The sequence below is a fragment of the Ceratotherium simum genome, chromosome 35, assembly GCF_057802395.1.
Source record: "Ceratotherium simum simum isolate JZ-2026a chromosome 35, ASM5780239v1, whole genome shotgun sequence".
In the NCBI taxonomy this organism is placed as follows: domain Eukaryota; kingdom Metazoa; phylum Chordata; class Mammalia; order Perissodactyla; family Rhinocerotidae; genus Ceratotherium; species Ceratotherium simum.
In genome coordinates, this window is record NC_141934.1 from 7,109,216 (window position 1) to 7,128,731 (window position 19,516).

General features: G+C 46.7%; 1 protein-coding gene and 1 long non-coding RNA gene across 2 annotated transcripts in view; one reads left to right on the forward strand and one right to left on the reverse strand.

Moving 5' to 3' along the window:
* Positions 1–5,672: 5,672 nt before the first annotated feature.
* YWHAH (tyrosine 3-monooxygenase/tryptophan 5-monooxygenase activation protein eta) lies at positions 5,673–17,700 on the reverse strand. The gene is made up of 2 exons (XM_004429735.2): positions 17,428–17,700; positions 5,673–7,133 (listed from the first exon to the last, which is right to left on the reverse strand). The coding sequence occupies exons 1-2, from the start codon at positions 17,512–17,514 to the stop codon at positions 6,480–6,482; spliced, it is 741 nt and encodes a 246-aa protein (XP_004429792.1). The 5' UTR covers positions 17,515–17,700; the 3' UTR covers positions 5,673–6,479.
* A 255-nt stretch (positions 17,701–17,955) lies between these two features.
* LOC147912445 (uncharacterized) overlaps positions 17,956–19,516 on the forward strand; it is a 29,617-nt gene continuing 28,056 nt past the window's right edge. Inside the window, exon 1 of the long non-coding RNA XR_015549947.1 lies at positions 17,956–18,473. This is a non-coding gene — a long non-coding RNA (uncharacterized LOC147912445). The remainder of the gene's footprint in view (positions 18,474–19,516) is intronic.

Here is a 19,516-nt window from a genome sequence, read left to right on the forward strand (position 1 = left end):
CTCCTTAAATGTGGCACCCTGAGCGCCTTTCTTGCCTCTCTTACAGCCCTGTCCTCTCTTCTTCATCTGAGAGAATAGCAGAGCCACTCCCCCATCCCAAGTCTCTGGTGCCATCCCAAGTGTCATCCTTCCTTACCCTCACCCCATACCTAGTCCTTCAGCAAATCCTATTGGCTCTAACTCCCAAATACACCCACTACATCCCTCCATCTCATTGCCACCACCCAATCTCCCTCTTGGGCAAACTGTTCTCCCACTCTGCCCCACATAACAGTCAGGGTGAGATTTTAAAATGCAAACAGGATCACATCTTCCCTTCCAAGTGCTGAACCTGGTGTGCTCTGCAGCATTCATTGGGTAACTGTGGGAGTACCCTTGGCCCCACTATACACATGACTGTGAGCACCATTAGGCCAGGGACCCAGGCTGGTTTGGCTCGCTGTGGTATCCCCGGGGCCCATATACAGAAAGAGCTGAATCAATGCTTGTTGGATGAGCCATAGGTGAGCCAGTGAGGCCAGGCACCTCCCTGATTATGGCAAGGGCCACATGCCCTGGTTTGCTTGAGGAGGCCCAGTTTTCACCTGTCATCCCGGCATAATAATGGTGCCCTCATTCACTCTCAAGGGTCCCAATTTGGTGATATTATATAGTAAGTCTAGTTATTGGAAAGGCATTATTGGAAAGCTCACCCCAGAGCTTCTGCTCTTTCCCAGCCCCAGTCTGGTTTCCCACTTTTCCCCTATAAGCCCAAAGCTTTTTCTTCTTGCTCCTGAGATATTCTTCCTCTTTTCATATTCTCTCTACATTGTCCCTAACCCCTAGAAATACATAAGAATTCTGTTTGCCCATTTCACTGCAGAACTGTCCTACTGAAGTGTTGCCATGGTGATCGAATGATGTCACTGCCCCGGAAACAGTTGCCTAGGAGATGAGTGATGTCACTTCCAGGAGATGATCGCCATGGTAACCATCTCGGTGGAACTAGGGGCTGGCCAGGAAAGTGAAGGAGGGGGTGGAGGGCGGATGCAGAAGGGACAAATGTGAAGGGCGGAAGGAAAAGGGGGGGAGTACAGGAAAAAAGGCCAGGAAGAGGATGGGAACCATCCCAGAGCAGTCGAAAATAACACAGAATCACAGAATCTCAGGAATGGCAAGGCACCCGAGACAACCAAAAGCACCCACCTTGTTTTTAGAGGCTGCTGAGAGGCCAGCACTTGCTCAAGGTCATACTACCAGTTCACAAGCGATGTTAGAACCAAGCCCAAGGCCTCACGACCCTCAGTTTCTCCTACAGCACATCAGTAGATTTGGGTGGGGAAACGAAGGATTCCTTTTGGTCATTCTTAAAATTTCTGACCTCAAATCAACCAATTATTCATGAATTCAACAAATTTTTATTGTGAGCTGTGTACTAGGCCCTGGAGAGAAGAACCTGAGAGGCATTTTCAGTTATTTTGCTATTTTATATTCTTATTGTATCTCCCCCACTAGAGTGTTAGCCCCATGAGGACAGGTAATTCACCAACATATCCCCAGCGCCCCAATATCTACCACGTAGTAGGAGCTCAATGTGTTTGTTGAATGAGTGAAGACAGAGTGATAAATGCCATTGTGTGATACAGACCCACAGTACAGGAGCCCAGAGAGGGGCTCACAATAGCTGGCAGGGAGGAGGTGGGATTTCATAGAAAGGATTTGAATAGGCCAAGAGAAGAAAGCCATTCCAGAAGGAAGAGTAATGGCTTGAGCCAAACTGAGAGAGCAGGCTGAACAAATCGAGTCCAACTGGGGAGAGATTTCAACTGGTGGTGCTTTGGTTCACCTCTTGAGATATACTGTAGCTGTAGCACCTACAGGTAACTCCCCTTCCGGTAGAAGGAGCTCCAAGGATTAGGAGGGAAAAAAAGCATTAAGGTCCACATCCTGCATATGCCTGGGGTTAGGAGTGGGGCAGCAAAAAAGACTGATCCGGCTGAAGACACAAATGCAGAGGAGAAGGTAACTGAGAGAAGTCTGGCTGACGAGGAAGGAAGAGGTCCCATCAAGGAAGACCTGGAATGTCAGGTTTCCAGCCTCTGCCTGAAAGAACAAGGACCTTGGAGCCCTGCACAAAGACATGCTCTCCCACTTCCCAGCTGTGTGACCTTACGAAAGTCACTTTTCCTCTCAGAGCCTATCTATTGGAGCTACAACCTCATTCACAAGATTGTTAGCTTTGAATTTTGAAATGTATGTAAAATCCCACTTAACAGTCGGGAAATGTTACTGTCCCTCTCCTTCCTGGCACAGTCTCTGCCATCCAGATGGCATGGGAGTTGTACTTTGGGAAAATGAACTTGACAGTGGATTCCTTCATTTGTTAGCTCACCCAACCTTTTGGAGCCCTTGCTTTGCTTGGCACCATAGGGGCCTATGGTCCAGTGGAGGTGGAGGAGAGAGAGATATGCACGTAGCTTAGAATAATAATGCCAAGACTGACCTAAAGTCACCCGGTGGTAGGCTTCCAGCCAGATCAGAGGTTTCATAAGAGATGGCATTTCATTAGGCCTTGAAAGAAAAATTTGATTTTGGTAAGATGTCAGACTGGAGAAGAAAGGATAGTGACCAGAGGGCTCCTTTTTTCCAGATGGGGATCAAAAAACCCATGGTGGGAAAGAGCCTTGAAGTAGGACCGCCCCAGTTTTTATCTCAGCTTTACCTCTTACTAGCTATATACCTCATCCCACCTGATACCTGATTTCCTCATGTTAAAAAGATTATCATTCCTACCTTCCACGGTGGCTGTAAAGATTCAGAGGCCAGGGCCGGCCCTGTGGCTTAGCGGTTAAGTGCGCGCGCTCTGCTACTGGCGGCCCGGGTTCGGATCCCGGGCGCGCACTGACACACCGCTTCTCTGGCCATGCTGAGGCCGAGTTCCACATACAGCAACTAGAAGGATGTGCGACTATGACATACAACTATCTACTGGGCTTTGGGGAGAAAAAAAAAGGAGGAAGATTGGCAATAGATGTTAGCTCAGAGCCAGTCTTCCTCAGCAAAAAGAGGAGGATTAGCACGGATATTAGCTCAGGGCTGATCTTCCTCACAAAAAAAAAAAAAAAAAAAGATTCAGAGGCCAGGCACACAAAGTGGCCAGAACACAGTAGATATTTGACATTGTTGTTTTCATCAACATAATGACTGGGTTTTATAATGGAAGATGTTCTGCTAAGTCCCACAGAGCTGTGAATCAGTTTGTTCTTGCCTGGTAGGTGAAGGGTCTCCTAAGAGCTGAGGACCCTGTTAGTCTCTGAATGGGAGGCAGCCTCCAAGGTGTATGGAGGAGGCTGCGGAGGACCTGAGAGAACGCAGCCTAGTTTATTTTACAGAGCCAAGACACATCCTGGGCTCCCCAATCCCAAGTGATTTAAGATGGCCAAGTATTTACCCAACAATAGCTCCATTGTGAAGAATTCTACCCCTCCTCCTCAACTCAAACAAATGGACTTTTGAGAAGGGTTTGAGGAGTTAATGAAAATCTGAAGCAATAGCACCAGATTTATAAAATCTAACATCCCTTTCCAAATATAATTCCTTCAACCCTAAGTGACAACATTAAAAGCACTAGAAAGTGTCTCCAGAATGGAATGCGTCACATCCATTTTTTCATCTCAAGCCCAAGAGCGTGGCACGGTGAAAAGAAGCACAAACGAAGATTTAGGGGATCTGAATGCTAGTCTAAGTTCTGTCCCTAATTTTGCAGTGTGACTCGGAAAGACATTTCATTTCTCTGGACTTGAGCTTCTCCTGCAGTTAACACTGAGGGGACCCCACCATATAAACTTGTCTTGACAAGTTTTAAAACATACAAGTGTGCAGAACTGGAAGGAAATCTTTGAGAATAGAAGCCTTCCAGGTTTATGCCACATGTAATTTGTAGGTCCTCTCAAAGAACCCCATTTATCACTAGGAGGCTAATGGTAATTATGTGTCCCTACTTGCCCACACCCCATTCCCAGACCAGAGGATGCCTTACACACTGAGTACTTTGAGTTGAATTAAAACTTATATTTCAAATCTTACACTTAAAAAACGAGGGTCCTGAGCCTCAAAAGTTTGTGTGGCTTGTCAAGGCTGCCTGGAACCTTGGCAGCATGGCAGTGCTAGAGCCCACCAGAGGGCAGCTGGAGATCTGAATCTGAAGTCTTGGGCGGAGGCCATCCTCTGTGGCTCACCAGCTGTGTGAACTCCAGTGTAAACCTCCGCACCTCAGCTTCCTCATCCCTAAGCTGGTGACAAAACCTTGCACAAGATGGTCGTAAAACGAAAATGTGAGTGATTTTCCTAAAGCCCTTCCAGTGAAGGACATTTCAAATGTAAGAACAGTTTTAACGTCTACATATGTTTATCAAAGCCAAGTGTCTTGGCCACATAAAGTTTGTAGCTTTAAAATACCTGACCTACTAACTGAAGTGAAACTCAACAACCATTTTAGCTAACAATAAGATCAACTTGAAACAGGCTTCCTAAGGAGTATTTATTAACATGTGGGCTATACCTCTACTCCAGAATGAGAAAATAGGTTAAACTTTCCACACTTGAAAGTTCTGTGCTCCACCACAATGTGAGCTCAAGGACAGAAATTGGGTCATGGCCATTTTCACCAGTTTGGTGTCAAGCTTTAGTCAAGAATAAGATGTTTAAGACCTTTGTGCAACTGAACCAATCTACTTAACAAGCATGTTTGGTCCTCGGAACCACAGTGGAAGTAACAAAAATTGTGAGGGGCTGGAGCCCCACATCACCTGAGGAAGAGTCCAGTTGGTGATACTGAGCCTTAAGTGGTGGAAGCAAACGGGAAGAGTGCTTAAAGGCTTCGGTCTTTTCCTTTTTTAGACTCAGACGGAGGTTTTTCTATTTTAAAGAATACTCAAAGCAGGGTTGGCCCAGTGGTGTAGTGGTTAAGTTCACACACTCCACCTTGGTGGCCAGGGGTTTGCAGATTCGGATGCCGGGCGTGGACCTACGCACCACTCATCAAGCCATGCTGTGGCAGTGACCCACATACAAAATAGAGGAAGATGGGCACAGACATTAGCTCAGGGCTAATCGTCCTCAAACAAAAAGAGGAAGATTGGCAACAGATGTTAGCTTAGGGCCAATCTTCCTCACCAAAAAGAAAAACCACCTCAAAGCTTCCTTACTAATAATCACTAAGGATTTCAGGGATCCAGGTTACGCCCCTAATTATCATTTTATTACATCTAATACAGAAAGAATATTAAGAAAACTTGAGGACATGTATAAGCTCAGTATGTACCTTGAGTGTTAAATATCAACCAACATTCCAGTAGGGTGGGTCAAGGAACACCCTTCCAAGTTAAACACAGCCCTGACCTTTCACAGAGGTGCTGTACTGCGGAAGACAGCATTTTGATCTGCTCAGCTCCCATACAAGCTACCAGTTATCAGGAAGAGTGAATCAGACAGGCTATACTAGCTGGGTTCACAGAAACATGAAATTCATGAGTCTTGTGTATTGCAAAATGTGTAATGGAATCAGAGGACAGGAAAACATACTGTGCCAAAAATGCTTCCGTGTTTGAGAGACTCAAACCAGGATTCAAAGTAGTGACCTGTTCAATAGCTTCTTGAAAGGGGGAAAAAAATCAAGACCATACACACAGAGATAACATCCCCAAAGCAGCATTTATTTACCCATTGAATTCCAAAACATTTAATTTAGAAGTCTGGCATTTCATAATCACCCATCTTGATTGACATGGGCTGACACACATGGTGCTGTCAGGATACACAAGGACAATAGCCAAAAAGTTACAAAAAATAAATCCATGATTCTTAAACAATTGCAACCAAAAAAAAACAAGTTACAGGTATCAAAACTTTAGATGCATTGCATTGAAAAGGTCTGTGTACGTCATAATTTAAAGAGGCAAAACAAGGCGCTACTGAAACCTCACATTAAAGTTTATTATAAAGCTGATGGAAAGGAGCAAGTGGTCTCTTTGTATCAGCTTCCCTTAACAGTTTCCCATTAGCTGAAGAAAGAGGTGGGAGGGGTGAATTCACTTTTGCATGCACAAGATGTACTGCTTAACAAAACACTATCAGCTTGTTTTAAATGGATCATTTAAATATCAATTGTAGCCTGTGTTGGCTAATTCTCCTTTCTAAACCCCATTGCTTTCGCTTAGATTTCACATAGATCAACAGGCATCATAATAACATGCCTCATTCAGAACGCACATGTCTGCACATTCGAAAAGGGAGCTCCTGTGGGCTCAAAGCAACCATCAATCCAGCAATGCCCATGAAGATTTATCTGAAACTGCTTCCCAAGGGGCAGGAGAGCAGATCTGAGTAGCTGTGCTGCCAATACAGATAGGTTTAGCACTAGATATTTAGTGATTGTGGCAAGGAAGAATTGGTGATGATGGGGGTGGTGGGTGAAGGAAGGGCCGGGACCCGAAGCCTCTTCAGTTGCCTTCTCCTGCTTCTTCATCCTGCTGGTCGCTCGTCCAGAGGGTGAGGTTGTCTCGCAGCAACTGCATGATGAGCGTGGAGTCCTTATAGGAATCCTCGTTTAGTGTGTCCAGCTCAGCTATGGCATCATCAAAGGCTTGTTTGGCTAGGAGGCAGGCCTGCTCGGGTGCATTCTGGATCTCGTAGTAGAACACGGAGAAGTTGAGGGCCAGGCCCAGACGGATGGGGTGCGTCGGCTGCATGTGCTCCTTGCTGATTTCAAAGGCTTCTTTGTAGGCGGCCTCAGAAGCTTCCACCACACTGTTTTTCTTCTCCCCAGAAGCTACCTCTGCCAAGTAGCGGTAGTAATCGCCTTTCATTTTCAGGTAAAATACCTTGCTCTCATACTGGAAATCATTGCAGTTCTTGATGAGGAACTTGTCAAGCAGAGCCAGGACATCATTGCACACTGTTTCCAGCTCCTTCTCAATCTTCTCTCGGTACGCTTTAACTTTCTCCAACTTCTTTTCATTTCCATCAGCCATGGTTTTCTGCTCAATGCTGCTGATGACCCTCCAAGAAGATCGTCTGGCACCAACCACATTCTTGTAGGCCACAGAGAGGAGGTTTCGATCTTCATTGGAGAGAGGTTCATTGAGCTCCGTCACCTGCAAAATCCCAAAAAGATAAACACTGAGACAGATCCAAGTCTGAAAATCTTAGAAAGAAACCTTTCCTTCAACATAATCAACAATCCTTCTCAAAAACAGGATTATGGACAAGCCACTCTGGTGAAAAATCAATCACAGGCGGGTCTTATCTGAAGGGAGATGGTAGTCTAATAAAAGAGATAAATACTTGAAACTCAAAATAGGAAGTGATAAGGGCCTTGACAAATCCATAATTCAGGCCTTATAAGCTTTTGGTCAAGGTATGGGGAGAAGGATAATAATCATGGAAAGGTTGTGACGTGGTGGTACAGAATGATGGGTGAAAAAGCCCTGAGGTCCAGCTATTCTGCAGAAGATACTCTCACCAATAAAATCATACAGTTCCTTTGTCAAATGTTCAAAGACTACAGACCAGAAGTCTGTTCCAGATTCTACTTCCAGCCTTATATTCCATAAAGAACTGATCACACCTCCCTCAAATACATACTAATAGATAAGAGCTTCACAGATGAGATCAAATGCCACACAGATCTACTGGCCAGAGCTTTGCCCTTGTGGCTCCACATGGAAGCCCACTGGTATACCCAGCCGTCCCTCAAGCCAAAATGGAGGCATTAGTGACAGTGAAGTGTTCCCAGCCTCTGCATAGCTACTTAGCAGCAAGCTTTACTCCAACCTACCTGACAGGAAACCTTGACTGGCTATCAAGGATAGAAGCACCATTTCAGTGGAAATGTTACATTTCACAAGTTGTAACTTCCTAGTTCTCCATGATGCCAACTCCAAGTGAGCCAGCTATGTAGTTAATAAAAAGAGCACTGGCTTTGGCTGTTGTTAAATTGTGTCCCCAAAAAGATATGTTGAAGTCCTAACTCCTGGTACCTGTGAATGTGGCCTTATTTGGAAATAAGGCCTCTGCAGATGTAATCAAGTTAAGATGAAGTCACACTGCAGCAGGGTGGGCCCTAAATCCCGTGACTGTTGTCCTTACAAGGAAAGGGAGATTTGGAGACACACAAACACATAGGGAGAATGTCCTGCCATGTGATGACAGAGGCAGAGACTGGAGTGTGGTGTGATGTGTCTACAAGCCAAGGAATGCCAAGGATCACCAGGAGCCACCAGAGGCTAGGAGACAGGCAAGGGAAGATTTTTTCGCTAGAGCCTTCAGAGGGAGCACAGCCCTGCCAACATCTTGATCTCAGACTACTCGCCTTCCAAACTGTGATAAAATAAATTTCTGTTGTTTTAAGCCACCCAGTTTGTGGTACTTTGTTTGGCAGCCCTAGGAAACTAACACAGACTTGGAATCAGAAAACTTTGGTCGGGCCCCAGCAAGCCACTAACTTGCTCACTTGACCTATATCTTCTATAAAGTAGGGAGATTCCTTAATTATATGACCTACTGGTAAAGGTCTTTAATTTAAAAAAAGAAAGAAAGAAAAGCACTTAGGAAACCATAAAACACTCAACAAAAAGGTATTACTTAAATCAGACCACAAGGACAGAACCTCCTCCAATGGAGGGAAAAGCCAAGTTCAGTGGAAAAAGTTATTAACAGCATATTAAAATAGACATGTTAACATGGATTGAGAAGACTGAATAGTGAAGAATCAGAAATTTTAAAAACACAAAAAATGATAGGTTTATTTGAAAAATTAGTAGTTTAAGAACATAAGCAACAAATGTAATTATTATAGATAAAATTAGAAAACTTGTGTCAGGTTTTTTTTTTTTTTGTGAGGAAGATCCGCCCTGAGCTAACATCCATGCCAATCCTCCTCTTTTTGCTGAGGAAGACTGGCTCTGAGCTAACATCTATTGCCAATCCTCCTCCTTTCTCTTCCCCAAAGCCCCAGTAGACAGCTGTATGTCATAGTTGCACATCCTTCTAGTTGCTGTATGTGGGACGCGGCCTCAGCATGGCCAGACAAGCAGGGCGTTGGTGCGCGCCTGGGATCCGAACCCGGGCCACCAGTAGTGGAGCGCGCGCACTTAACCGCTAAGCCACAGGGCCGGCCCTGTGTCAAGTTCTTAAAAAGTAAGCAATTGTCTACGCCACCACCCCAACAAACCCGGGACAAAATAAAAATACCAGCTCCCTCTTCTAATTCCCCATCTCCCTGTCCCCAGCCCCCCTACACTCTTGCTGCAAATCCTCAGCCCAGGATTGTCTCTCCTCCTTTGCCTACTCAATCAAACCACTCCACTTCTTTCTTCAGTGTTGTCTTTGGCTACAAGCTGGCCCCTGCCCATTCCCCAGGAGGTCTGCCTGCAAGCCAGGTTCATTCCTCCTCATAGATTTGAGTCGTCTCCATTCCTCTGTCTGTGATCTGTCCCGGTCCTCAGCAATCTTCTTCTCTCTACTAATCCAAAATCCGGGCTCCCTTCAAGACTTGTAACCCCACTGGTTTTCTCCTACAGTGAGTGCCTTTAAACACTCACATACATTCGTTTATTGGAATTATAAAGAGACTTTGTAGATATTTGTTTGATAATTTGGTCTTTTAAGGAATCAACTCTTATAAATCAAGATTCCATCTCAAATATTCTGACAAATCTCAGAATGCTTGAATCTTCTAGAATGACTCACTTTTCTAGGGTAATAGTCAATAAAACAAAACATGAGGCAAGAACAGAATTTGGAGCGCTCCTTAGATAATGTGATAATTTATTACCGCTCCTTGCGGTAATAAATCTGACTAAGGCCACTTGACATTAAAATGCAAATAATATCAGTAAGGAGTCACTATATACTCCAGCCTGTGACTAATAAAGCTGAGCAACAGTCAGAATGTTTCAAAGATACACCCAGGTAACTCCCCAGAGTTTATCATTAAAACTGAGTGAGGGGCCAGCCCCGTGGCTTAGCGGTTAAGTGCGCGAGCTCCACTGCTGGCAGTCCAGGTTCGGATCCCGGGCGCGCACCAACGCACCGCTTCTCCGGCCATGCTGCGGCCGTGTCCCACATACAGCAACTAGAAGGATGTGCAGCTATGACATACAACCATCTACTGGGCTTTGGGGGGGGGCGGAACTGAGTGAGTACCTGAGTGAGTGAAATACATTTATGTACCACAGAGGATGTTTATAACAGGGGCAGTATCATTACTAAAAAAAGCCTAAGACATCTGGAGTTTTGCCTGAGCTGGCTGTGTGACTTTGAACTAATCACAACCTTTCTGGTCATCAAAAGCAAAATAAGGGGGATCAATTCCAATGATCTCCAAGTATTTCTTCAACTCCAAAATTCTATGATTCCATTTTTCCTGAGCAACAATAAAAGGTGTGGTAAGGCATGAGGTTGATACTATTAACATAAAAGAAATTTGGGTGTACCTATGGGCTTCAGGAATTCATGTAGCATATCCCTTCTCCATCGAGAACAAATTGCCAAAAAAGGCTACTGGGCAATATTTATAAAGACATCTCCACAAGAAAAATCATTTACTAGGAGTATTAGTGTTTATGTAACAATCATCTGGTTGCCTGCCAGTCTGAATGAATCACTACCAGCATCAGCTGAGGGTGACTAACATAACTAAGCAAGCATTGTTCTTAGAACCCCAGCCACGGCCTAACTAGGAAATAGCTGGATACATTTAAATATAGTATTTTTTTTTAATACTCCTGGGTTACAACTCAGTTAACAAACGGAAATTTATGGAAGGAAGATAGTTTTATTACTTGATTGGATAACTAAAGAAAACTGGGAGTTTTCCCCAGATTGGAAAATTATAGACCAAAGTGAAATCATATGGCCCACTGAAACAAAAAAGAATTACAGCCAGTCTTGATTAGTGATACTTATTGAGCATAACCTTCCTTGATGTTAGCTAGCACCAGTTCCCAACACTTCAAATTCCAAAATACTGGAGCCAGGAGATGTAAAGAAAAGTCTGGACATACACTAAGAGAAGTAGACACTGGGAGGCAATGTAGTGTAATGGAAAGGAAAACAATACATTACTAGCCCAATCACGCTAATACTAAACCAGTGAGATGGTCGTAAGCCGATTCTATGGAGAGCTTTACTGCATCTCTACAATCATCTGTTTCCAAATAGTTTCTAATTAGGAACATGTGGCAAAGACAAGACACAGCATTTTCAAGGTAGAAGAGACCTACATGATGGTTCACAACCTTCCTTCTCCTCCAACGTCAGTTTCAACACTCTCATTTCCACCACACATCAGCTGCCCTCACAGTGCAGCCACTCCAGACAGTAAGTCTTCACGTGGCTACACCATCTCTAAGGGGCTCCCCCACCTCTGCTCACAGCCTCTCTGCCTTCTTACTCTCCTGCCCACCTCCCTACCCCATTTAATCCTACTTACACTCTTCCTGAAACTCTTAAATCGATGGACCCTTCCCATTTATAATGGTTCTCCTCTCCATTTCCTTTAAGGACTGGACTCCCTGCCAGCCATCCTACAGATGTCCTTACCACACGGCCTTTGGCTGGACCAACTCCCAACTCCGGGGCACCCATTCTCTCTGCTTCAAACATCACACAGCATTACTAAGAGTCATGAATAACTCAGTCTGCTACTAATTCATTTATCTTCCTATGACACCACTCGCTTACTTAAAAATCCCTAAAGGCCTCCCCCCACAAACTCACAAGGCAATAAACTACGTGTTTGTGAGTAAAAATAGATCTACTGCCAAAAATAGCACAGGGACTATTTGGGGGAAAAAGTTCTTAATCTGGGAAACATCCAAGCTCAAAAGTAATACTGAGCAAACAAAAAATGCCACCCCTAAGCTGCCAGGCCACGCTGCTAAAGTTAGGGTTAATGTCACTTCTCCCGAACAGCACTCCCATCCTTCATAGCTACACGCACACACGCTACCGTCCCATCTTTTATAGTTACCCACACCCATACGCTACCAACAAGCTTGCTTTTGATATAAGAGTTTATAACAGAAGAAAATGATTCTCAAGAACAATCAGGGAAATATAACCACATCATAAAATCTTTAAGCTTCTTCGGCCGAATCCTGTAAATGTTTAAAAAAAAAAAAGTGCACTACAGGGATGAAAGCTTTCTTGGCTGACTCTTTGCCAAGTTAATGCCCTAAAATAAGGATCCTGCCTGGTCCCAAGCTGGCAAAGCACCCACCATCGGTCACCACTTGCCCAGGCCTGGAAACACCACTCCCTGCCCTCACTAGGGCGAGGCTGCAGTTCTGTAAAAGCCACAAGAGAGGCTACTCAGGCTCCGAGCAGATGAGTTCAGGTAATTAATATCCACTCTAAGCTCAGCATTAGCCTAATAAAACAGCTACCTTCGCATCGTTAAGAGACTGCCTTTGTCTTGCTGTTGACATAACTGAACATTTTTGTAGGCACTGGCAGTGACTAAATGCAACTCCATCTGAATGACATTACTGCATGCTACTGTCCCTGGAGGCACCAGGACTAAAGGCTTCAGAAGCTGTGCCAGGTCCTGATCGCAGGGAAGTGCCAACACCCACCACCAAAGAGGGGAATGCAGCAAGGAGTGGGAGGAGCTCTAAACCGTGGGGCAGAAAACAGGCAGCCTCAACTTGGGCACTATGAGGAATTTTATCAACAACCTAGAGACTGAAATTTGGGGGCCCACAGGCTTTTGAAATACGCTAAATGAAATATGGAGAAACAACTGGAGCCAAGGATATGAAACAATTTCTTAAAATACCACGAGTGTAATTTAACAGAGTCCTGCACTTCTTAACTCATAGCAGAAACTCAACTTCAGTTAATACTTTGCTTCTTAAGCTAAAAAAACTCCTGGTCTTCGGGAAAACAAGCAAAATCCAGACGTGCGAGTTTGCCTGTCATGCTTCGCCGCTCTAGCTAACATCCACAAGTGTTACATTCTGTTTTTAATCTAACTTGGCAAAAATGACATACATCTAATAGATGAAATTTTTTTTTCAGTAAGTCCACTTGTGTAAAGCACTTAGAATTTCATCACCAATGATGACAATGGCTAAACGTATACTAGAAATATTATCCCTTAGCCTCATAGGGCATGATCATACAGTAGTTAAAGCGAGAGCTCTAAATTCAAGAGTTCAAATCCTGGCTTTACAACTTGACCGTGAGGAAATGAATCTCTTTAAATCTCATTTGTAAAATGGAGTCAATAACAGTATCCATTCAGAGTTGGAATACAGATTGTACTGTAATGAGTACAATCTTGTAATGAGAATGTACACGTGGAATAATAGCTACCATTTACTGAGTGCCCAATAAGTAAAATGATAAATTCCATTAAACTTGATGAACTGTAACATGGAAAACACATTTGTGGTACCCACTCACAAACCATACTTCTGGAAAGCTTCAGTCTACCACTAATATAAAATTCCAGACAAGGTTTCTGGGATTTTTGGTTTCTTTAAGGGAATAGCAATGTCCTTGACTGTGGGAGCTCTTCTAGGGATAATACAGGAACCCCAAACCCACATGGGAGCCACAACTCCCACTTCAGTAGCAGTTGCCACTATGTGAACTGTTCACCATCTGAAGTACCTTTTAATTCAGACTATTGCCAGAAAAATCCCGAGCCTTCTTCCTTCCTCAGCCAATACGACAAAGCAATAATTACATTTCAAATGACCAGTTAGTGGGAAACAGGGTTCCTTAGTTTACATACATTTCAAACTGTCATACCAATACACTTTAAGATTTCACACTAACCACAATTCTGGTACACTGCAAAATCATCCTTAGTTTTAATATTTGCAGCATGGGTCACGTCTCACCCCAGGCCACTCGGCCGTGCTCTCCTTTTACACACCACCTGCTCGTTTCCCCATTTCCCATAATCGCACAGCTGCTGGAGTAAGAGCCTTTTGCCACTGTTTGGGCCAAGTGCCTCTTCCTCGCCAACGCCTGTTTCTTCAAGCTGCAGCTTTGTTTCCTGCACTTCAGGTTTCTACAGACATTCACGTCCTTCAGCAGTATTTCTCCCTGTCCTTTGTCATTGACTGTGTATCAGTGTTAAAACACACCATGCTATCCCAAGTAATTTTTACGTTTCTGTAATTTCACAATCACCATCCATGTTTTAATACAGAATAGATGACTTAGGGCAACAAGAGATATGACCGAATTATGTCTATGCGTGAACATTCACTGGACATCTATCTGGTTATTTACCCTCTTTCCTTAAATCACTCAGTCTTATGCACTAACGTTTTTATCCCACATTATAGATTTATTTCATAGTTTTCATAAGATGGTATTACACCCATTTTACAGAGGTTATGAATTGAAATTGGTCATTCCAAGCCTGGCCTAAAAAGGACTTGGGTTCTAGAACCTTTCACAATGTTTCTTCCCACCATTACACTCTATGTAAGCTGCTAGGTATGAGATGAGGAGAGCTGGAACACACTCCTTTACTTCACTTCAGAAACATTTCTTGCCACTTCAAATTACGGGGTGAGGCGCGGAACTCCAGTTCTCAATTGATGTGGGCAACACTCTTGTGGACCAATACGCATGATTTTTCTTAAAGCTTACCGACACCATCTCCTCCAGGTGACGCTGGTAGCTAAGGAACATCAATCATTACAGGCAGGCAATATTATTAGGTGATCATTTAAATTATGGAGGAAACAGAAAATGAGTTAGAAGAATGAAGGCTGAAATCTCTCTTGATAGTAACACCAACATTACTAGTTTTGCACATCAGAGGACCAGAAGTCAAGAGATGTGAGTTTCAAGGTCACAGAGTGGTGGCATCAGAGCATCCCCTCACTCAGGTGCGCTGCTCCATCATCCCTAGACCAGTCTACTTACCTGCCATGAAGAAAACCCACATAAACCCAGAGGGTTACTAAATTCTGCCTTTTTTCAAAAGATCTACTTAAGGCCTATATTAATAAAGTGAGGATTGAGTTTTCCCAATAACATTAGGAATTTAACAAACAAACATCCACTTAACAGGTTAAACATAAGAAACTTATCCACTGACCCCTGCCAAGTCCTTTCCAATAAATATATTCCATTAATTTAGATAACAAAAAAATTTTTTAATAGAAGAAACAGGCATATTGACAAAAAAAGTGCTTATTTTTCAATAGGAGTTACCTTGAGGGAATGGTTTATCACAATTCTGAGATGACATAACTAGAGCTTGGATTGAATTTTCAATGCTGGATGGTTTATCCAACCCATCAATCATTTCAGATAGATATTACAGATTCCCCACACATGGAAGGGTCCATCAGTTTGCAAAATGCTACCTTAAGTGTCAGAGAAAATCTGTGGACACAAGTAGCTAGCTGCAGGAAAGCATTTGTCAAGCCTGCTTATTAAGTCCAGAAAGCCAGTTTTTTCCCCTTCCCAAACTATATTTCATTTTGGTTGCATCGCCCCATTCTTTCCTTACTTCCCATTTCTAGTTGCCTCAGGTTTCCTATAGCTCCTGAACGTTACCTTCTCGTCATTTTCCCTCAACCTCAATTCACCTTTCTGCAAGCTCCATCCCTTCTTTATTCCCCAAAGGGCTCCTAACACTGCAGCCTTCAACCACTCACAGGGTGAATGAGGGCCTCACTAAAATGTCCAGAGAGAGGCTTCAGGCTGCATAATCCCAGTACCACACAGTTACTGGGGAGAAGAGGCTCACTTAAATGTGACTTGCTGTGTGGACAGAAGCGGCTTTATCCCAGAGAAAATTAAGCTCAGGGCCCCTTCCAAGGAAATGCATTCACACAGCCAGTCCTCCTGTAAAATTTGCAAAACTAATATATTTTACATTCATTTTCCTAAAGAGGACCTCAGAATTATATAGCCTCCAGGTCCCAAACCAAGTTTGGGTGAAAAGCTGGTTTGGGTGAAAAGCTCCTATCTAAGCCAGGACAGCATGCCAGAGCTCAAATCGGGATCACCAGTGAATCAACAAATGGGCCATGGTAGTGGCAGAGGTGGTTCCCAAACACACCTAGTTCAATAGGTAACAAGGACACCACAGAAAGCTCTTGAAATATCTTTCTTTCCTGGATAATCCTAAATAGTGACCTCAACAACATATTTCATATGACATTAATATCAAAAGCCTTAAAAGGCGCTTTTCAAAGGAGGCTGAAATTTTAGGGACCCTCTGGATTTGCAGTATTTTCTCTAAGAAATCCCCTCACAAGGCCAGCAAAAGGGCAAATGAGCTATAACCCAGGGCAGTAATTCTCGAACTTAAACCCGCTAAAACTTGCCCCGAGAGCTGCTGGTTAAAGTGCAGATTTCTGAGTTCCACCCTCAGCGTTTCAGAATCTTTAGGGCTAAGGTGGAGCCCAGGCGGATCCTCCCCGTTCTCAGGAGGTTGTACACTGGACGAACATGGCAGGTTGGTAGCCGCAGTTGTAGCTCTACCACTGTGTGACCTTGGCGCAGAGAGAAGCAATAATGTTCATTTAGAGAAAACGTAAAACAATGTGAAGATACAGGGACAGTGTAAGGATAACCGGAACTCGAAGTCTCAGAAACGCAGGTGGTGTCTAATCCACGGTATTTGCTAGGGTGTGGCTGGGCACGACTCCTTCACCGGAAATCAAGCTGCAGCATCGATCTATGAGGGTATCGGGAATGCAAAGGCACACAGGCTCGGCTCATTTTAATCTCCAGGCAGACGGGCGCAGCATCGAACCTGGGAGTAGGGCCCCACGCCCTCCGCCCGCCGCCCGCCGCCCTCCCTCCCGGGTCCACGCCTAGACTGCAGGAGGGGGTCTTCGCACACAAAGCCAGACCCCGGGCGTGGGAAGATGGAACGAGAACGATTCGGGCGAGGAGAGCCAAACAGATCGGAATGACACAGACTTCAGGTGGTGGCAGGGAAAACCAGGAGAGACAGGGCGCCACTCTAGGTGATTCTTTATTACAAGTTGGGGTATAGAGGAAAGTGAGAGGGGGGTGAGCCCCCAAGTCTGGTAGAACGGTCGAGAAGGAGGAATGTGGCTCCCTCACGTTTCCTTGGGCATCCTCCTCCCCTTCCCAGGGCTCCGAGCTAGGAGGCGACGACCCCCGCCCGCCCGCAGGGGTCACCATCGCCCACCGGTCCCGCGGGGCTGCATCTGCGACCCTGAGCGGCTGCCTCCCCGGAGACCCCACCCCGGCCCGGCCGCAGGAAATGGCGGGGCGCCCGGCGGGCGCGGGAAGCGCGGGCTGCCGGCGGGGAGCCGCGGCCAGCAGGGTAGCGGGGTCGCCCCGGGCCCGGAGGGAGACACCGCCCAGCCGCCCATCCCTCCCCTCCGCCGGGCCCCTCCGGCCGACCGCCCGGGCTCCCGGCGCGCTCACCGCCTTCATGGCGGAGGCCATGTCGTCGTAGCGCTCTGCCTGCTCGGCCAGCCGCGCCCGCTGCAGCAGCTGCTCCCGATCCCCCATTGTCGCTCCTGGCTCGGCCTCGCTTCGCGCCCCGCACCGCTCGCTCGCTCGCCCGCCGGTCCGCTCCCCGGTCTCCGCAGAGGCCGCCGCCGCGCACGCGCACTGGCTCGCCGGCCGGCCGGAGGCTGCAGGCTGCAGGCAGCACCGCCACTCACGCCCTCTCGCTGGCTCGCCCCGCGCGCTGTGGCTCGCGCCGCGGACGCCGCCGAGGGAGGAGAGGCGGCCGCGCGGGGGGATGGGAGGACGCGAGGACGCCTGCGCAGTGGGAGCGGCCGGGCCGGGCGGCGGGGAGCGGCGGGAGTGGGAGGGGGGCAGGGCGGGCTGGCCCTAACGGTCTATTTCAAGGTGACGTCACCTACTATAAATAGCTGCCGCCGCCGCCCCGCCCGAGAGCCGCGCAGGCGCCCTGCGAGTGCTGCATTTTACCGCCGCATAGGTGGAGGTGGGAGAGGAGAGTGGGGTGGAGACTGCGGAGCCCCGGGACGGGGCGCGGTGATGGCGGCGGCGCAGGCAGCGCATTGTCATAGCCCCACCCTGAAAAGCCCCTGGGAATCCAGGTTAGAGGTCTGGCTTGAGAAGGGCCCAAAAAGCAAATAAACCTAGTGCTTGGAGAAGCCCGGAGGCCGCGTGCCCGGAGCGGCGGAGGGGTCCGCCCCCGCCGTCTCACCCTCCGGGAGCCCAGCCCGGCCGATGGGTCGGCGGGGCCACACCCCGCACTTGTTTCCGCAAGTGGACGGGGCGGGATTGGGTCCGGCCCTGGGGGACGGCCCCACACACGCACAGTGACTCACTGCGCCGCCACCCTGCGAGGTGGCGTTGGGCAGAGTGTGCCCTCCGCGGAGGAGCGGCTGGGTGGGCCTGCTGGGACGAGTAACGTCCACGACACACCTACCAGGAGCCGCCCAGCGCTCGCCCTTCACGGGCCTAATCCTACTCAGTCCTCTCGACGCATCGTGCAGGTGGGCACAGCTGCTTCCCCCATCTTTCAAAGCCAGATTAGTAACTCGCTGAAGGTCACAGTCTGTAAGTGGTGGGACCAGGGTCTGAGTTCAAATCCAGACTGGGCTTCCTCCTGTGGCAAAGAGGACGGTGAACCCGCTGGCTGGTCACTAAGCCCGTCCAGTCCTGGCATTCGATGCTGAGGGTCCCTCCTGCCAGGCCCTGGGCTGGACCCTGGACAAGCTAGGAAAATCCCGATGACTAAAACACCCGGGATTTACGAACAACATGCCCAGGGCAGCATAGGAGGAGGGGCTTGAGGCTTGCTGAGAATTTTATTGAGCACCTACTGCATGCTCAGCGCTGGGGGAAGGAGGAGCTGCGTAATAAGTAAGATAGAGCTTCTGTGCAGAAGCTGAGATCTGAGTATGCAAGAGCAGGTAAACTGGACCTTAAAGGAGATGAGAGTCAGGGAAAGGTATTAGGGAGTGGGATCTACCAAGGGCAAAGGCTTGGCAGTGAGGATAGAAACAAAATCTGAGAGGTGAGAGAGAGGCCTGGCGTGGGAAAAGAGTTTGGATAAAACAAGATTATGGAGTATTGTCAATGCCAGCTGAAGATTTGAGGCATTATTATCCTTAGGTAATTGGGAACCACTAGAGGTGTGGGAGCTATATTTCAGGCCAGGAATCTTGCTCAGGAGAGTAAGACACATTAGAAGGGAGGGACTGGAGAGTGGGCCTTTTCTGGCCTCAGTTTTAACATTTGGACATTGGACTTGAAGGAACGTGAAAAGCACTGTAGAATAGAAATCCTGGAATGTCAGAGCTGGCAGGACCCTTAGAGTCACTGCTGTCCAACCTCTCATCCTACATAAGGAGAAACAGGTCTGAGGAGGAGGAGAGGCTGTCCCCAGTTTACACAGCCAGTGAGCAGAGCTGAGGCCTCCATACCAGGTCTCCTGACTCCCGAGCCTTCTTCCTGCTGTGATGCTAAAGTGAGGCCCTCAGCACCCATGAAACAGGATTTGAGTGTGGGTCTGGGAGGAGGCCCCCACCTCAGG